At 41.0% G+C, this 18159-nt stretch overlaps 1 protein-coding gene across 1 annotated transcript in view; it reads left to right on the forward strand.

Moving 5' to 3' along the window:
* crppa (CDP-L-ribitol pyrophosphorylase A) overlaps positions 1-18159 on the forward strand; it is a 63809-nt gene that overhangs the window by 12335 nt on the left and 33315 nt on the right. Inside the window, exons 4-8 of the mRNA XM_034698648.1 lie at positions 786-890; positions 1625-1670; positions 4300-4397; positions 12684-12761; positions 12948-13040. Of these exons, the coding sequence (XP_034554539.1) occupies positions 786-890; positions 1625-1670; positions 4300-4397; positions 12684-12761; positions 12948-13040 (420 nt within the window). The remainder of the gene's footprint in view (positions 1-785; positions 891-1624; positions 1671-4299; positions 4398-12683; positions 12762-12947; positions 13041-18159) is intronic.

Here is an 18159-nt window from a genome sequence, read left to right on the forward strand (position 1 = left end):
TCAAAGAAGCCGATCTTTACAGCAGAAATAAACATGTTTACAGCCTGGTACAAAAAACAAGTGTAGTCTGGATAGCTCATTTCTGGATCGGCACACACTGTACGGGGGGTGAATTTATTCATAACATGGTTATTTCAGAGATATTGAGATTACAAGTCTTCCAATGAGAGGCACAGCTGACTTGATTGACAGGCGGGAACACTGTAGCTGTTGGCGACACAATCGCTCAACAGCAGCAATATGGCTGCCGCCGCCGATTGGCCTGAAAACAGCGCTTCAGAAACAGATGGGTGATGTCACAGATACTACGTCCATTATTTATACAGTCTGTGGTATTTCCTCTAGCTTCTTCAGGTTTGCCCAGCATGAGGAAGTTATTGGCAAATGATGCCCGCTCTTGGTAAAGTCACAGTAAAGTCATTTCAGTGACAGTTGTTTGTACTTTTTCGGTGTTCCTGCAACCGACTGACACCAGAGTACACAAATTGGCTTTGGATGGAGAATCCTGTTCATGGTTTATAATCTTGACTCCTGTATTTTGTGTAAATATTGTTGATTCAACATTTTGGAGGCAACTTTTTCCCCGTATGCACAAGACGCTAGAAAATCTTTAGCAAATTTGTGTTCAAAATTGCATGCAAGAAGCTCAAAGTTGCATTGTATCAAAGTGCAGCCTTACAGAAGCTAATACATATTTATATAAAGTTCCTTCAGTGTGAACTAGCACTATTCTGAAATGAAACTCATGTAACAGACTTGTCCTCTTTGCCCTCTCCCCTCTGCAGTGCACTGAGTCAGACTTTGAGTTTGGCACCGAGTGTCTCCATCTTGCTCTTCAGTACTGTGGCACCAACGCCAAGCTCATCCAGGGACCGCCAACGCTGTGGAAGGTGAGCTCGCCAGGGGCCTAGTTTGGGTTTAAGATTGTCTGACATTTTGACTCGTGGAGCCGAACGCCAGCAGCAGATTTATCATATTGGCACAGAGAGCGCTCGAGAGTTGAAAATTAGGATTGCTGGCAAATGAGGAAGCTTGTTTTTTTTATTACATGTGACATCCAGGATTAGCGTGCAGAATGTACATTTTCTGTACTGAACTCTGTAAGATCATGTGACTCCTCATCACCAGATTTACCTTCTTTTTTTAAAGTTAGATTTAATTTATCTCTCCATAAAGATGGTTGTGGTTTTATGTGCTGACATTTTGAGCTTTCTGTCTCCACCCTGATGAAATGAATCTGGAAAATATTTGTTTGTTTGTTCAAAGGATTGAAGAATACATGCAGATATTGTTTTGAAGACTAACTTGTGTCTCCAGAAACAAAGCCTCTGTAACCCAACCTTTTGATTACATTACATAAATCCATGGTGTCTCTAGTTTATGAGCAAATAAGTTGAAGAGGGAATTTTCCAGTCTTCAAGCCAATTTGACCAAAAAGGTTCCTGGATCATCGGCGCCACAGGAATTAAATGTCCCTTTTCCTGTAGGAACCCATATCTGAAAGACAGATCCGTCTAAGACATGTCACTTAAAACCAAAACTGTCAACTTCTCCCAACTTTTCTATGAACTTTTTCTAATTTGGGATAATTGGTGTATTAAGAGCTTGTTCTTTTGTCCTGTAGGTGACCTACAAACGAGATTTAGCTGCTGCAGAGTCCATGATCAAAGGTGAGTCTTACACCAGCACACATTTAACATTCCAGCATTTCCATACTGTGCATTGTAGGCCTTTCCATCCTTCCTGGTACACACATGAAGACTAATGTAGACATGCACATGAAAGGCTGAAAGCCTGAGTTCCTCTCAGACATGTTAGAATGAGAGTTTTGTCTCTTGACTGTGGAGTCAGCGTTGAATTGAACAAACCACCACCAATGAACCAATCCTCCTGTATTTTAAAGACAGAGGTTCTTTGACGCGTTGTTCAGCCTGATTGATGTGCAAGCACCACAGAGAGCAAGTTAGGACAAGGGAATATCACAATCAGAGAAGTGGAAACAAACACAGCCACAGATTTCACCCTTCCAGCACCTGGACCAACAATTACCTGTTTGAAGATGACATCAGGAGCGCAGTGATAATTCCCAGAGACTCTGTTGTGAATGAATTCATTGTGTGTGTTTTCGGAGAGGAAGTGGAAGAAAGTTCTCACATCTGTCAGCATGACAAACTGCTAAGTGTTTCAGTTTGTGTGTGTTTGTGTTTCTGTGTGCTCACTCATACTTGCATGCAGAACGAACTCAGTGTGTGTGGGTGCATGCAGGCCTGCGCATGGTTGTTGTGCTTTGAAGTGTGTTTGTGTTAACGCAAGGCTCCTGCAGATCCTTAAAAAGGCTTAAAGGGCTAAGTTTAGATTTTTAAAAATCAAGGTTGGACAAAATGTCTTCAAAAGTCAGATGGCACTTTGACTGAGACATGTCTAAACACTTAGAGTTAAGGAGAAAAAGGAAGTGCACATGTAAGAGAGTTTTCACAAATAAACAGTTACAATCTATTGCAGATCTTTAGCAAACCATGCTGAGAGATTAACCCTGATTTGTCAGCCGAATAATTCACCTGATGATTGAATGACAATCCCTTTAACCTTCTTTTGAAGACCCCTGAGTTTTTTAATTGCTGACCTGTGAGGGTTAAACTTGAAGGACAATCTTTGATGGGTATTTATGGCGGGGGTGACGCTTACAAAACTGGTGGCTCTTCTGTACTTCAACACTCAGTAGATAGTGATTGGTCTGTTAACTGTGTTGCTGTCTGAGTTAGATTATCTCTGCAGATCAAACTTTTCATTTCCTGCAACCCCAGGGATCTAACTTATTCTCCAACAAAGTGAACGATCAATAAAAACCCTGGTGTACAAAATGCATCCACTTTATTATCTGTGAATAGCCTCTCTGGTGGAACTTTATTGATTGCATCAGACTCAATGCTAGATGAGTTAGGCTATGTTCACACTGCAAGGCGTAATGATCAATTCTGATTTTTTTTGCTCAGATCTGATTTTTTGTTTGCCTGTTCACATTACCATCTATAATTTGACCTGTATCCGATTCCAGTGTGAACTGCTTGCGGCTCCGAACTGCCCCGTATGCGCAAAAAGAACAGTAATAATCAGGGTTCCCACGCGTCCTGGAAAACCTGGAAAACCTGGAAAACAGTTGATCAGTTTTCCAGTCCTGGAAAATGGGACAAAGAGTAAAATGTCCTGGAAAATCACTGATTGTCCTGGAAAATTATTCCAACATCACTGCGTGCGACCTGACACGGTTAAAAAAAAACACATCCCCATTCAGCATTTGTGGCCATTTTTGTCATTCAGTTCTATTTAGGTCAATTTATGCACTGATCCTCTGATTATTATTATTATTTATTTATCTCAGTAAGGCAGCTTCCAGATTCCTTTGCTGGCTCTTTTGTTTTTTACTTAGCTAATTTAATATCTTTTGAGAAAAGAGAAAGCTGAGATGAGAGTTGGCCATCATTGTTACTTGGTTGCACTAATAAAGTGCTTTACATCTGTGGTTGCATTGTTCTATAATTAATTTGCCATAATTTTTAAGCATATAAGAGATGATTTCATCGATAGCCATAGACTGCATGTCTTTCAATGTAGACTTCCACTGAGAGGAACATATTAGACTATTTAGGAACTAAATTAGGAACTCAATTTAGACTGTCATACCAGCTTGATCATCACTGAAAATGTCCTGGAAAATGATCTCTGGAAAAGAGTGGGAACCCTGAATAATGACGTCTCACAAACGTAAACATGGAGGAAGTCAGCATTTTCACCTTTGTTACAAAGTTTTTGTACAGTGGGAGCTGGAGAATGAATGACCAGGTGCTGAGGAGGTCAAGTATAAAGAAAAAGACAGGCAAGGTCCAAGACCTCGCTGTCCCTCCATTGACTTGCTCCATCGTTGCTATCCTCCATTTTTGCAAGGCTACCGCCGCACAGGATTGGGAGGTGTGTCTCTATAAAGTGACGTGAAAGTATCAAATGTGCATTAAATCCGCCTTGGCTGTTCACACTGAGGTTGCATTGAAAAAGATCAGATCTGTATCTGATTCAGGACCACATATGGAGTGGTCTAAATCTGATTTGAAAAAATCTGATCTGGGTATTCGCACTGCCTCTAAAAAAATCTGACCTGGTCACTTGACCCCCCAAAAAATCTGATTTGGGCCACTTTTGCCTGCAGTGTGAACATAGCCTTAGAGTTTTGCTAGTTTGATGAGTTATATGTAAAGATTGTTTATGTGATTTGTTTTGTGAACCAGTCCCGTCTTCCTCTTGCAGACTCTCTCTCGCAGTCGGCCTGTATTATCACAGGTGGATCTGCACATGCTGTGAGTCTGGCTGCTGCTCTCCAGAAGGCTGTTGGAGCTCTCAACATGGTAAGAGTGTGACACTTACAGCTGATTAACATATTGGTTATGTTGATGACAGCTCTTTTGATCCCATAGGGCTGCAATTTTTTATTTTCCTTTATCTCCTCCACCATCCTTTTACCTCAAATCCCCCCACAAACTCAATGTGAGCTCCGCTTGGGTGGCCCAGTGGTGAAACTTACCATCTGTGGTCAGGCCTGTCTGGGACTTTTGCTCTGCAGCTTTCCTTCCCCTCGTCTTATCCCTCCGTCCCCCCGACCTCCAGCTCCCACTCCCCCTGCATACGGGAGAGCAGATGGCAGTCATATTTTCTGCACCGTGGGAGTTTGCTTGATTAATTGAGTGTTTCTTGATGGGTCCTTACCTCCTCCTTCCCCATCCTCCTACCACTTCTGCACAGTCAGACTTGACAGGCTCCCAGTTTCCACCACAGTTCAAATCCCTCCCTTTCACTCTTGATCTTCTTCTGGGCACATCAAATTCCCAAGATGCAAACAGCCTCCATTTAATTTGTGAAATTGTTCCTAATAGACAATGGAAAACAATATCCATATGCAAAACATGTAGGTGAGTGACAGTTTGAGATATTCAATGAGACGGCACCGACCGCATTGAAGTTCCATATGTGAAAAACTCTTTTCCTTCAATAACTGTCGGGTTTCCCTAGAGCAAGCCACGTTACCACCATCTCAGACAACCTTTCATCCACTAACTAAGGAAATAATTGCTGTCTGTCTGTCTTTCCTGTTCTTTCGCTCGTCATCAGACTTGTTAGCTGCATCGCCGAGGACCGAAGGGAGAGTTGTGTCAATGGAAAAGCCCATTGAATAAGTCATGGTTGAGGATAATATAAGCAGTTGAAGCTATCGGCTTACTCAGAGTGAGCACACCCAGACAACCTTACAATGGGCCGCTCAGAAACAGCATACGTTGCTGATGGCGACTTGCTTTGGTTTGCCACTTATTTATTCAGATACTGATACCAGTGTGGGTCTTGGCCTCCAGTGCTACCTTACATGGGATATTGGGAATCAGCAGGTATGCTAAGTTTTATTCTTGGCAAATACTCAAGTGCAGGAATCAGACATATTATCAGACAGGACAGTGGTATAAATGAATATTCCTTGTTTCCACACACACCAGCAATTAAACCACTTCCAAAGGGCATCCACATGAAATGAGCTCTCTGGATTTTACAGATTGTGTATTTGACTGAATTTGGACACAACTTCCAATTGATGATCCCATCAGAAAGAAAAGTTTTGTGATGTTTGAGCTTGATTTACTGTATATATGTATAAACTGTATATCAAGAGCCTAATTTGAAGTGTTAAATTAAGAATTCTTCCTAACTTTGAGAGTTTATATTTGGATTAATGGAGAGTAAGAGTCTGAATATTACTGTTCTTAATCATTTGGAGTGTCCACTTAGGGCTGGTTGTTAATTTGTGGAGTTTATAATTAGATTATTAATCATTTATAAAGTTTACTTTTGGTTTTGTGGTAATTTGAAAAGTTTTCTGTTGGTGCTTCCAATGATTTTGACTTCTGATTTATAGCTTACTGATGATTGTGTGTATTGATACTAGGCTTTTTGAAGATATGGAGGTATATTCCAAATCAATCTATTCCCCACACATTCAGATTGAAATTGTCTAATAGTCTAAAAGCAAGAAAACACTCAGAAAACAGTTAAAATCAGCACTATTCTAACACAGGATCACAAAGTCTGTGGGTAAATAATATGTAATGGTTTTGCCAATGTGTCTAAGGTTAGCAGAGCTAGCACCAGCCTTCAGTTGTTCTTGCAGGTTAACATCCGTGCACTTTTGGTGGTTATGCATTGCTCCAGTTGAGTGGTTACACTGCAGTTTTGCCAGGCACAGCCGACATACATCCTTTCCTAGATCAAAATAATGTCAAACTACACAACTCCACTAGATGTCATCTGACATCTGTGCCTATATATTCAGGTTGTAGAGCAGTATAGCATTTTGACATTAGGAACAACCCCAGCTAGTGGTGAGTGGCTGCTTAGCTATACAGCTTAGATTTATAGATAGAGATGGATATTGATAATTTGTTACATTGTCGACCAGTGACAGTGTTAATATTGGGGAAAGGTTAAATCTGTAGTGTTGATGTTGAAGTTATTGGATATGTTTTGGATAATATGATATATTTTTGTGTTGAAATTAGAGTGTTTGAGAATTTGGAGTGTTATAATGGGGTTATTTTGTGTGTTTATGACCAAATTGTTGGTGTAAGCCATATTTATACAACAGTTATTAATGTTTTAGTATACTTGATGTCAGAGTTTTTAATTGTTAACATGAAATACATCAATTCAACACCTGTCTGACACAGATTTTATATTCTAAGCTGTGGAAAAAAACAAGGCCTTCATGTTGGATCACATTAGATCACACAGATGTTTTTGAAGACGTGTCAATTCCTTTGTGCTAATATTTCACACCCCTCACCTCGTAATCATCTCCAGAGTCGACATCAGACTGACAAATAGCTCACACATGGCTTCATTTTCTCCAACGTGTTTCCAGGATCCTCCTGATGTTTATTTATCCCCTGAGTGTGGCTGTTGACAGTGAAGGTGACGACGGAGCACGCTGTATTACGTGTATCTAGAGTCCACACTCCATCCTCCTTTAAACCCGCTCCAAGTCCTTCATCAGGTGGTGTCAAGTGGGCGGATGTCGCTGTCCGGTGCTGGACTGGGCCCCAGAGAAGGATTGGGGTCGGTGTCAGTCTTTTTTTGGAAAGGCTGATTGGAGCCGTTCCCGTCTGTGCTCAGGTGGCCGGTGTTGCTGTGTTTTCCGGTGCGCGTGTTCGGAACCAGATACATCCTTTTCAGGGAGTTTGGGAAGGAGGAAGAAAGAAGGGGGGGATGAAAGACAAGTTGGAAGGAGCAGAGGAAGAAGAATTACCTTTGTCCCTGTGCCATTACTTGTATCTAATACAGGGATAAGAAAGGTTGGGCCGCCAGAGCTCAGCTGAAAACTGACAATGTAGTGTTTGTGTGTGTGTGAGTGTGTGTGAGTGTGTGTGCAGGTGGAGGATTTGGCAACAAGTATGAGTGAGAGGAAGACAAAGCGATTAAGGGATTCTCTCAGCAGGATGTTATCTTAGCGATGCATTTGATGCAGTTTAAATGAGACTTAGAGAGAAAATGGAAAAGTTAGGATGACTCAAAATATATACAAAATAAATCTCCTGAAAATACCAAAGTCTGTTAAGAGGAAACTTTTCTTTAACCTCTGTTTGGTCAGGGAACATTTAATAAGCAATGCAGTCATATTCAGGAACAACCTGTTAGTCACACAGCTTCACTAATGCACACCTTGAAAGTCCTGCACAGTTGGCCGGGCTCAGGGTACCTCAGTGGTAATGTTTCAAAATGTCTCTCAAACAGGCAGTTACTTATTTTTTTTTAAGTTATGAGACATTAAAAAAATACAAAACAAACAAACTTGAGGTTGTTGTGGGAACTTGTGATGGGTAATATCAAACCACACCAGAATTATACAAAAAAAGGTAATACACAAATACCAATTTAACAATAAATAAAATAAGATAAAATACAATAAAATACAATACAAATAAAAATAAGAAAATAAAAAATAATAATAATCTTTATTTTTATAGCACTTTTCTAAACAGGGTTACAAAGTGCTTTACAAATAAGAAAGAAACAAAAGACCAAGAGAAATTTGAGGAAGACAACTAAAAGGAAATAGAACAATGTTTGAGGAATAAGAAAACCAAAACATAAAAGATTACAACAATCAAAAAATAAAAAAAAATAAAAAATAAAAAATATTAAAGCTGCTGTGAGGAACTTTTAGCTTGTATCGATTCTGGCGCCCCCCTTGTGGACAAAGTGATACCTCTTATCTCTTGTCCTAAACATGCAAAAGTAGTGTTTTCAACAAAAGCCTCATCTTGTTGTCTTTTAACAGTCAACTTTATCAGGCAATGTGATTATTTTCCATGAAAACAGCCAAATAAAGGCTGTTTCTAAAGCAAGATGTCCATCATCTGGTCTGGCACCTACCCCCTCAGGGCGGTTTCAGTCATTAAAAATTACAACAGAGAAGGTGTCAGTGTTGCTGCTGATGGACTTGTTTGCTATTGAAGATCATAAAGAGGCATCAGTATCATTTTCAGTCTGTTTCTCAGCCAGTTCAAAACTCCTCACAGGGCCTTTAAAAATATTAAAAATAATAGAATTATACAATTTTTAAATCCTGCCAGTGATACTGTCTATAGAAATAATAAAAACCTCTTGTTTAAAACACGCTCAGGTGACATCTCCTGTAAAAGCACATTGATAAAAATGTGTTTGGTCCTCAGCCTCGACTGTGGGACAACAAGCAAAGTCTTGGCTGAGGACCTCAGGGTGAGACCGGGCAGGTATGGGGTGAGGAGATCAGCTATATACTGGGGTACAAGTCCAGAACATGCTTTAATAGTCAACAATACAATCTTAAAATCAATTCTAATATGCATCGGGAGCCAATGGAGGGAAGCTTAAACATGAGAATAGCTAAAAATATAGTGGTCCATAAAGACATAAGATAGCTATTTATGCTAACAGTAAAATAATATGAGATATTTCTAAACTAATCCTTAAACGTTTCATGGAAATAAATTAAAGTATTTCCATGTTTTTGAATACAAAGACCTCAACAAACAACAACATATTGTATATTTTTGCAGAATAGTAAATATCTGTCTACAGTTAGAACCTCACTTTCAATCAGAGTTCACCACGTGAGCCAGGTCTTGCACTCCATCACTATCCTCCTCTCCTCTTTTGTTATGTAGCTGTGATCCATCAATCATTCAAACATTTGGCTCCATGAGTTCAGATCAAAAGCTGATCCCAGACATGTACATGATTAATGATATTCTGAAAACAATGAAAGCTTTGCATTTAAATAATCTGCTGAATCACCTCCTCCTCTGAATTCCACATCACTAATCCTCTCATCTTGATGTATGATAATGTGTTTATACAGCCCAGATCAAAGACCATCCTGAGCTTCATCTCTCAGCACAGTGAAGGTTTTTATAACCCTTGACTTACAGCAGGGGATGTTAGACAGAGACCTCTGAGGACTGAAGAACGAAAACCACTCCAGGATGAGATCTGCCAGAAAGTGAGGCATGAGAGATAACAGAGGGCAAATGCTAAAACATATTGTAATCATAGAAGAGCAAACTAACCCCCTTATGTACTAGACTACTGCAACTCCCTTCTTTTTGGCTTACCAGACAAATCCATCCATAAACTTCAGCTGGTTCAAAATTTTGCTGCCCGGATCATCAAATACTGCCTCACTTTTAAGATTCTGTTTCCCACCTTCAAGGCCATCAACAACCAAGCTCCTCAGAAACATACCCACCCTACCATAGTCTCAGGTCCTCCTCTTCCCCCCAGCTCACCCTCCCACCTGCTCACTTGGCCACCATGGGGTCGAGAGCCTTCAGCCGCTCGGCCCCCGGCCTCTGGAACTCTCTCCCCCAGGACTTCCACCTCTCCCACCACCTTCAAATCCCGCCTCAAAACTCACCTTTCCCGCCAAGCCTACTCGCTTTAATCTGTCTTTATGGGACTGGAATGACTTCACTTTCACTTTCATCATGAGTTCACTTTCATTTTTGTGGTATTGCATTGTCATTGTTTTTAAAGGTGACATATCACGCTTTTTTCATCAATATATATTGGTCTAAGAGGTCCCCAAAACATGTCTTTAAAGTTTATGCTCAAAAAAACACTTTGAAATCAGATTTTGGTCTGCCTGAAAAGCCCTCTTCTTCAGCCCTCCTTAGAACACTCTGTTTTCTCTCTGACCACGCCCCCTCAGGAAGTGGATGTGCCTCGGCTCTCCAGCACGTTGATCTAATGTTTACATGTTGGCTGAATATACAAGGCTGCTCAGAGATCATGTTACTTCAACCCTCTGAATCTGATCCAGAATCTGATCCTGACGGAGAGGCGCCTGCAGCAGGACCTTTCTGAACCATTGGTCACAGATTTAGTGTTTCTTGTTGTTTTATTTATCAGTATGTCGACGTGTGTCTTGGTACACAGCTACGAACATGTAGCTATGTGGCTATGCTAACTAGCGCTAGCACTTATCCATGACAAATAAAAATCATCCACTAGATCTTCAAATCTGCAGACGTGGGGAGTAAAACCGACCTCTGCCAGAAAGGCAGCAGGACCTTTCTGAAGGATTGGTCACAGATTTAGTGTTTCTTGTTGTTTTATTTGTCAGTATGTCGACGTGTGTCTTGGTACACAGCTACGAACATGTAGCTATGTGGCTATGCTAACTAGCGCTAGCACTTATCCATGACAAATAAAAATCATCCACTAGATCTTCAAATCTGCAGACGTGGGGAGTAAAACCGACCTCTGCCAGAAAGGCAGCAGGACCTTTCTGAAGGATTGGTCACAGATTTAGTGTTTCTTGTTGTTTTATTTGTCAGTATGTCGACGTGTGTCTTGCTACACAGCTACAGCTACGACATGTAGCTATGAAGCTATGCTAACTAGCGCTAGCACTTATCCATGATAAATAAAAATCATCCACTAGATCTTCAAATCTGCAGACGTGGGGAGTAAAACCGACCTTTGTGTTTATTAAGACAGCCTACAACTAGCATGCCTCCCTCCTAAGCTCCTTGTTAGCACACATTTGTGCAGGTAATGATAAACAGAGGAGGGGTTGAGTTGTATTTTATACAGTCTATGGGCTGAACAAGCTCCGAGCTCTGACTCCGTGACAGACCGGATATTGTTGTTACGTAACAAAAACACGGAAGTCTGAAACGGCTCGTTTCACACACATTTACAGAAAGGTGGAGAAATCAGAACAGGGGCAGAATGGATTTTTTTCATTCTCGGGGGGTTTGTAGACAGGGACACATATTTCAGGTAGAGAACCATTAAAAAGTCCATTTTGCATGATATGTCACCTTTAAGGCACCCATAAATATAGTGTATTATTATTATATATCAGTTGCTAGTTTGTGAACAGTAGCCAGTAGAGAGTCTTTCTGCAGGTTATTGCTGTATAAGCTCAATTCTCACTGCCCAAAGTAACCAAAGTACCTTATTGCAGCCTTTAAGTCTATCTTAATGTCATTCTTCAGTGTTTAAATAAGAGCCATCCCCTCTAAAGTGACTAAAATCGCCCTCTTCCTAAACACCTTTAAATCCCATTTAAGCATGCAGCTCACTGTGCTGTGCAGAGCCCTGTAAACTTTGTTTTTCTTGTGTCCTCAGAGTGGTTTAGTCTTTAAGTCTCCACGGCTTCTTGGCTCTCCGGGCCATGCCGAAATTTAAATAAACATTCCTACTCTGGGATTTCATGCCCAACCTGGTTTAGATCATGTCAAATTTCTTAAACCCTGCAAATCTACATTTCAGACCGAAATGATTTTCCTCCTGAAGCCACGGGCAGTTATCTTTCAAGACCAATTAACCCTCTGACATGTGTTTCACATATCCATTTCACATTTCCAATTACTTTGTGTTATTCAATGGGTACAACAACTGTATCTGAACGCCAAACACAGACTGTGGATGTTTATTTCTGTGTTTATTTCCTGTGTGTGTGAAATTATAGTACCAGGCTGCAATTACAGGCTCAACAACAAAATGATTGTGAATCGGACATGGTGGATACAACGTGCTTTCCAGTTGCCTGATGTCACTCACATGCCAAGGTTTGAAACTGCATGGAAAGTTCAGGACCTGAATGTCCCCCTTTCTTCAAGCAAAAAAGCTTTTACAGTTCTTGGCTGCGCTCGGCCTTTGACTCATTTTGCTGCGTAATGAAATTTCAGTTGGCTGTCCCCAAATTTTTCATATGACAACATTTTCCTGCCAGTAATGAAGTCTGAAGACGCCCAGAAACTCTTTCTTCACAAAATAACCTCTTCCACTTGTTTCAGCGAGCGTCTGATTACAGAACATGGAAATGAGCCACTCGGTTGCAAACTCCCTGAGTGTGTTTAGATCGTTTTAATCCATAAAATCATTCAGAGCAGAAAACAGGTGGATGCACTCACACACTAAATGATTGAAGAAGTGGCTGAAACAAAACGCAGGAGGATTTTTGACCTTTGAGCGCTGCAGTCGATCAGTCATTGACATCAGATGCACGAGGATCCTGGTGCTGCAGTTTTATCATTCAGGATCCTGTAACAAGCAGAACAGAATATTCAACATCAGGGTATCTTTGTATCTCTGTCCTACAGGAGCTGGAGGTCATCCCAGATCTGATGGGAGAGAGCTCAAGCTATCTGTTGAAGGAGTGGAACTTCATCCAGGTTTCTGTGAGTTCCCATTCTAAGCAGAACTTCTATGAGAAATTAAAGCATGTCAGAGTAAATATTCATGATCACCTCTGGCAGAAAAGAGAATCCGGACTTTCTTACTATCTTTCTCTTCATCATGGGAAAGATATTTCCTCTCTTCGGTTAAAAACAATCTTCTCTTTTTTTCATTTATTCATTTTCCAGGTTGATTGTTCCTGCCTCTCTGAGGTGGAGACCTTACTCAGAGATTTGGAGGCAGCAAATCGGGCTCTTCTCCATCCTCTGGTCGTCATTTGGGTGAGTTCACACACAGACACTGTAGCCTCTGTTGAACACTAAGAGACCCACAGCTTTGGTGGCACAGCAGTGCTTTGAGCTAAATGACAGTGAGCCAAAACAATCTAAATGCTAATGCATACAGGGTTTTAAAAAGCAGCCAACATTTGCTAACAAAAACAAAACACACAAGTATGGTTTTGGATGGTAATGATTCAGGTTTTTAACACTGGACAAATATTAAATTTGACATGATTATGTCTCTAGAGGAGAAGCTGAAGGACCTCTAAATGAAAACAACAATCCATCTTGTGGAGGACATGACTGTCTGCACTAAAACTCTTTTTTTTTTTTTATAATACTCTTTTTTATTGATTTTTCAATTTTATAAACTCAAACATTGTAACAAAATAAAGCAAAACACATAGAAAACATAAAAAGTCCCACCCCAAACTAACAAAGAGCGCTGCGCTGTACATATACACAAGACAAATAAGTAAATGAAAAGATGACAGGAGACAGGTAAACATAGAGCACATATAAGAAATAAATGAAAGGGCAAACATTCCTCATCCTCCAGGCACATAGGATAGGTTATGTCTTCAGCAAGAAGGAGTGCAGTGGTTTCCAGATCCTCCAGAACTTGTCTGGTTTTTGATTAAGGTCATGAGTCAACTTCTCGAGAGGAATAAGAGCAGAGATCTGTGATATCCTCATGTCAACTGAAGGGGTCTGGGGAGTAGACCACCGCAGTAAGATACATTTTTTTAGCCAGAAACAAAAGAATTGTCAACAAAGATGTAGTGTCCAAAAACTAATTTGAATCAGTCCAAAACCAAGCAGCAACCTCCGGTCTAAAAATATGAGGCCAATGTGGAAGTGCTAAAAACTGCAGTTCATCGAGTGTCCACTTGAGGCTGGCTCCGGAAGTACTGGAAACCACATACACACAAATTCATAAAAGCCGATCTTTAAAGCAGAAGTAAACATGTTTACAGCCTGGTACAAAAAACAAGTGTAGCCTGGATAGCTCATTTCTTGATCGGCATACACTGCACGGGGGGTTAATTTTTATCCAACGTGGCAATTTCGAAGATATTCAGATTACAAGTTTTCCAATGAGAGGCACAGCTGACTTGATTGACAGACGGGAACACTGTAGCTGTTGGCTAGGAGGCTCAAAGCCCGCCTCTTTACATCACACTAGCTTGACAGCAGTTATGTTGAGTTCAACATTTCCAATATGGCTGCCGCCGCCGCCTGGTCTCAAAACAGCGCTTCAGAAACAGATGGGTGACGTCATGGATTCTACGTCCATTATTTATACAGTCTATGTCCAAAACTTGTTGGTATCTCTCATAACCCTAAAAGTGAAAGACATGGTGGCTAAAGGTGAAAAGTAATGGACTTAACCAAAGACATTGTAAAGCATAATCAGGAGTGTTTGTGACAAGTCTCTGGGGAAAGAATCCAACAACTGTTGAGATACTTCATTTGGAGAGTGGAACTGAATACCATCATTAGCATCATGTTAGCTGCCCTTAGCATGTTGATGCTAAACGATACTAGGCCCAATGTTCCCTGCGAGCTGAGGAGAAGGAGGCAAGGACGACGTGCTGGTACTGAGGTGCAAGTTAGGAAGGGACGACGTCGACCTGTCCTTCCACCCACCATTATGGGGAATGTGAGATCTGTCTACGATAAGGTGGACGAGCTAACCCAGCACCAGAGGGAATACTGACAGAGTAGCATCATGCTAACAGAGCTAACACCGGACACGAACACCACATTGGAAGGATTTCACCTGCTGTGGGTGGACAGGATACAGGAGAGCAAGACTGAACACACTGGTGAAGAAGGCCAGCTCAGTCCTGGACCCTGTGGAGGTGGTGGCTGACAGGAGGATTATTGCCAATCTGTCGTCTTTGATGAACATTTCTTTTTTATATATATATTCTGATAGATTATATATATATTGACATAGAGCGGTCTAGACCTCCTATGTTTGTAAAAGCGTCTTGAGATAATGTTTGTTGTGATTTGGCGCTATACAGATAAAAATTGATTGATTGATTGATTGATCATGTTGATAATAATAATAGTATACAATCCATAAGTCCATCCTCCACTCTTCAGACTCCAGAGTGTCCACATCCCTGTAAGGTGACTCTCTGTGTTCCTGATGTGTAAATCAGTGAAGAAGTTGTCTATGCTGAGTGTTTCAGGAGCTACTCTGCATTAAAGCTGGGGTTGATAATCAGATTTAGATACACTTTTTGTAATACTGGTTAAAATGATCTTTATGTCCTGATGGCGATCAATACATGATGTGTTCCTAAAAAAGAGTGAAAAAAAACTGCTATCAACAGCCGGAGTAAACCTGGGAAAACACCAACCAATCTGCGTTTTTTGGCTCCCCAAATTTTAAACCAATCAAATCCCGTCCAGCCGTTCTGCCCTCCTCCTGCGCGTACATTTCCCTGGCGTTCACTCCTCCGAGTCCCCCTCTCCTGCCTCTACTTCCCCTGACTCTATTTACTGCCCCTCTCGCTCGTCCTCGGGTCTGTCCCCTCTGACCTGATGAGGTGCTTTGCTCAGGACTGTAGTCCGGATCAGAGTCTAAAAAGCTCTCACCAACAAGCAGAATAATTAATGACGTTCAGTAAGTCCTACAGAAAATATATATGTACTGTAGCGTCCGTCTGGACTCTGTAGGGATGACGAGCTGATTCGTGAACACGTTGAGTTTTATTAACCGGTCACTGTTTGCCGTGATCACGCCAACCAACAAAACAACAATCAGTGTTTGAATGAATGAAGAACTTCTCCTCTTGTCTCTCCTCTCTCCCACTTGCACACTCTACACCTCTCCTGATGCCTTCACTGACCGTCAACACTGTAGGAATTAAGAACATCTACACTGAACACGTTTAACAAACAGTAGAGCTGTTACAGTATTATATATGTGTTATAACTTTTCTCCTGATATCGTGTCACTGGTACAACTGGATAATGCTAGCATGATAGTTGTGAGTACTAACAGCAGCCATGTTTGTTTGTGTTTTTAACTTTCACTATGATAATGTTTTGGTGAGGACCGGTTTTGAATCAGTCACCATCATATGGTCGAGAATCAGCGGCACTCGTGCATGTGAGCGGGGGGGCGTAGTTTTGGAGGAGCTCCGAGGGAGGAGGGGAGGGGTTAGACGGAGTCCTGAGGAAAAGCTACATTCAAATTCATGCTGGTTTACCGAGACTACCAACCCTAGATTTAAATGCACGGCAGCTCTGGCATGCAGAGTTGAAATGGGGAAAATTGTCCCGAAAGCCGACTTCAGCTTATCTCAACTCGGACCTGTGTAGACCAGTGCCAAAATAAACCCCCACCAGAAGAAAACAGAGCCGAGAAAGCCCGACTGCTTCTGTATCGTGCGTTTGAACTAAAAATAAACCCCAGAAACCTCGGGTGTAATACGTGTAAATGTCACGCAGCTTCCTCGATTAAACTTGCTTTGACTTGTGAGGGGTTCCCTGCCTACAGTAGTCCACACATATCACATTCATCTGTGCAGACGTGGCTTCAGTGCTGTCAAACTATTAGATTTATTTGTGCAAATATGCCATGAAAGCTTGTAAAATGGTATTTTGGAGGAACAGCCTTCTTCAAAGATCACATGGACTCAGAAGTCGGTGCAGAGAGAGCTCCTGCAGGTCTGCGTGCTCTGAGACTTCTCCATGTCTCAGTATCATTTCCCACACTTTGAATGAACTCTTCTTTACATGTTGCTGAATACAGACATCTGGCACAGGACGGTTTCAGTTTCTTCCAAGTACATGTAATACACAGTGAGCCAATCCTTTTCTTTTTTTTTCTGCTTGTAAAAACGTCACCTGTAGCCCACCTCAGGTCTCTTGATGAGCTCTGTAGCTGTTTGGAAACCCTACACCTCCCAGGAGAGCGCTGCAGCTCGGGCGGCCTCGTTCACTGTTTAAAAATGGACGTCCGCCTCTAACAGAGGAACACGGAGAGAAAAACCCTCACACAATCTGATCAGATCTCCAAGAAACATTTAAATATTTGTGGAAAAGGCTGTTTACCCGCGTTCAGTCAGGAGAATTGACCTCTTCAACTTACACACAGATCAAGCGCCAAAGCAATGCTCGGTAATGAGAAAGAAATAAACCTGCAGAGGCCGACAAGTCTCGATCACTGCAGATGTCACGCAGCATTAGTACGCTGAAGTTTTCAATAAAGACCGGAGCACATATACAACACACACACACACACACACTCAGGGATTCACACATGTAAACACAGAGTCTGAAGCCGGCTTTGGTGGGATTGACTCCCTGCCACACCAAAACAAAACCAGATTCCCACAGCTCCCAGTGTCAGCATGTCTCCTTCTACTCTCTGCTGATCTGCTCTATTCTTATTTATTAGTCACTCTTCATATCTGTTCTTCATTATTACATTATATAGGATTATTTTCTATGAGTCCTCTCTAGTCTAATCTTGTATAAAACAGTGTACACTACCAGTCAAAAGTTTGGACACACCTTCTAATTCAATGGTTTGTATTTATTTTAATGATTGTAAACACTGTAGATTAATACTGAAGACATCAAAACTATGAAAGAACATATATGGAATTATTTAATGAACCAAAAAGTGTTAAACAAAGCAGAATATGTTTTATATTTTAGATTCTGTAAAGTAGTCTTGTTAAATCTCTCATGTTTTCATATTAATCACTGGGTGAATGGGTCACTACAGAACACACACACACAATACTGAATTAACATTAACTGCAGATAGAATCCTTGAGCCACCAATCAAACCCAAGACATGGGTTATTTTAAGGGATGTGGGTATGTTGACCCAACAATTAAACCTTTTCACTCCTGCTAGTCAACACCAGAATAACAAATTATACATATTTTCATTACTGTAGGCCTGAAATCTACACTACCAGTCAAAAGTTTGGAAACACCTTCTCATTCAAGAGTTTCTATTTATTTTAATTATTGTAAACACTGTAGATTAATACTGAAGACATCAAACCTATGAAAGAACATATATGGAATTATTTAATGAACAAAAAAGTGTTAAACAAAGCAGAATATGTTTTATATTCTA

This window comes from Notolabrus celidotus, chromosome 12 (genome assembly GCF_009762535.1).
Source record: "Notolabrus celidotus isolate fNotCel1 chromosome 12, fNotCel1.pri, whole genome shotgun sequence".
NCBI classification, from domain to species: Eukaryota; Metazoa; Chordata; class Actinopteri; order Labriformes; family Labridae; genus Notolabrus; species Notolabrus celidotus.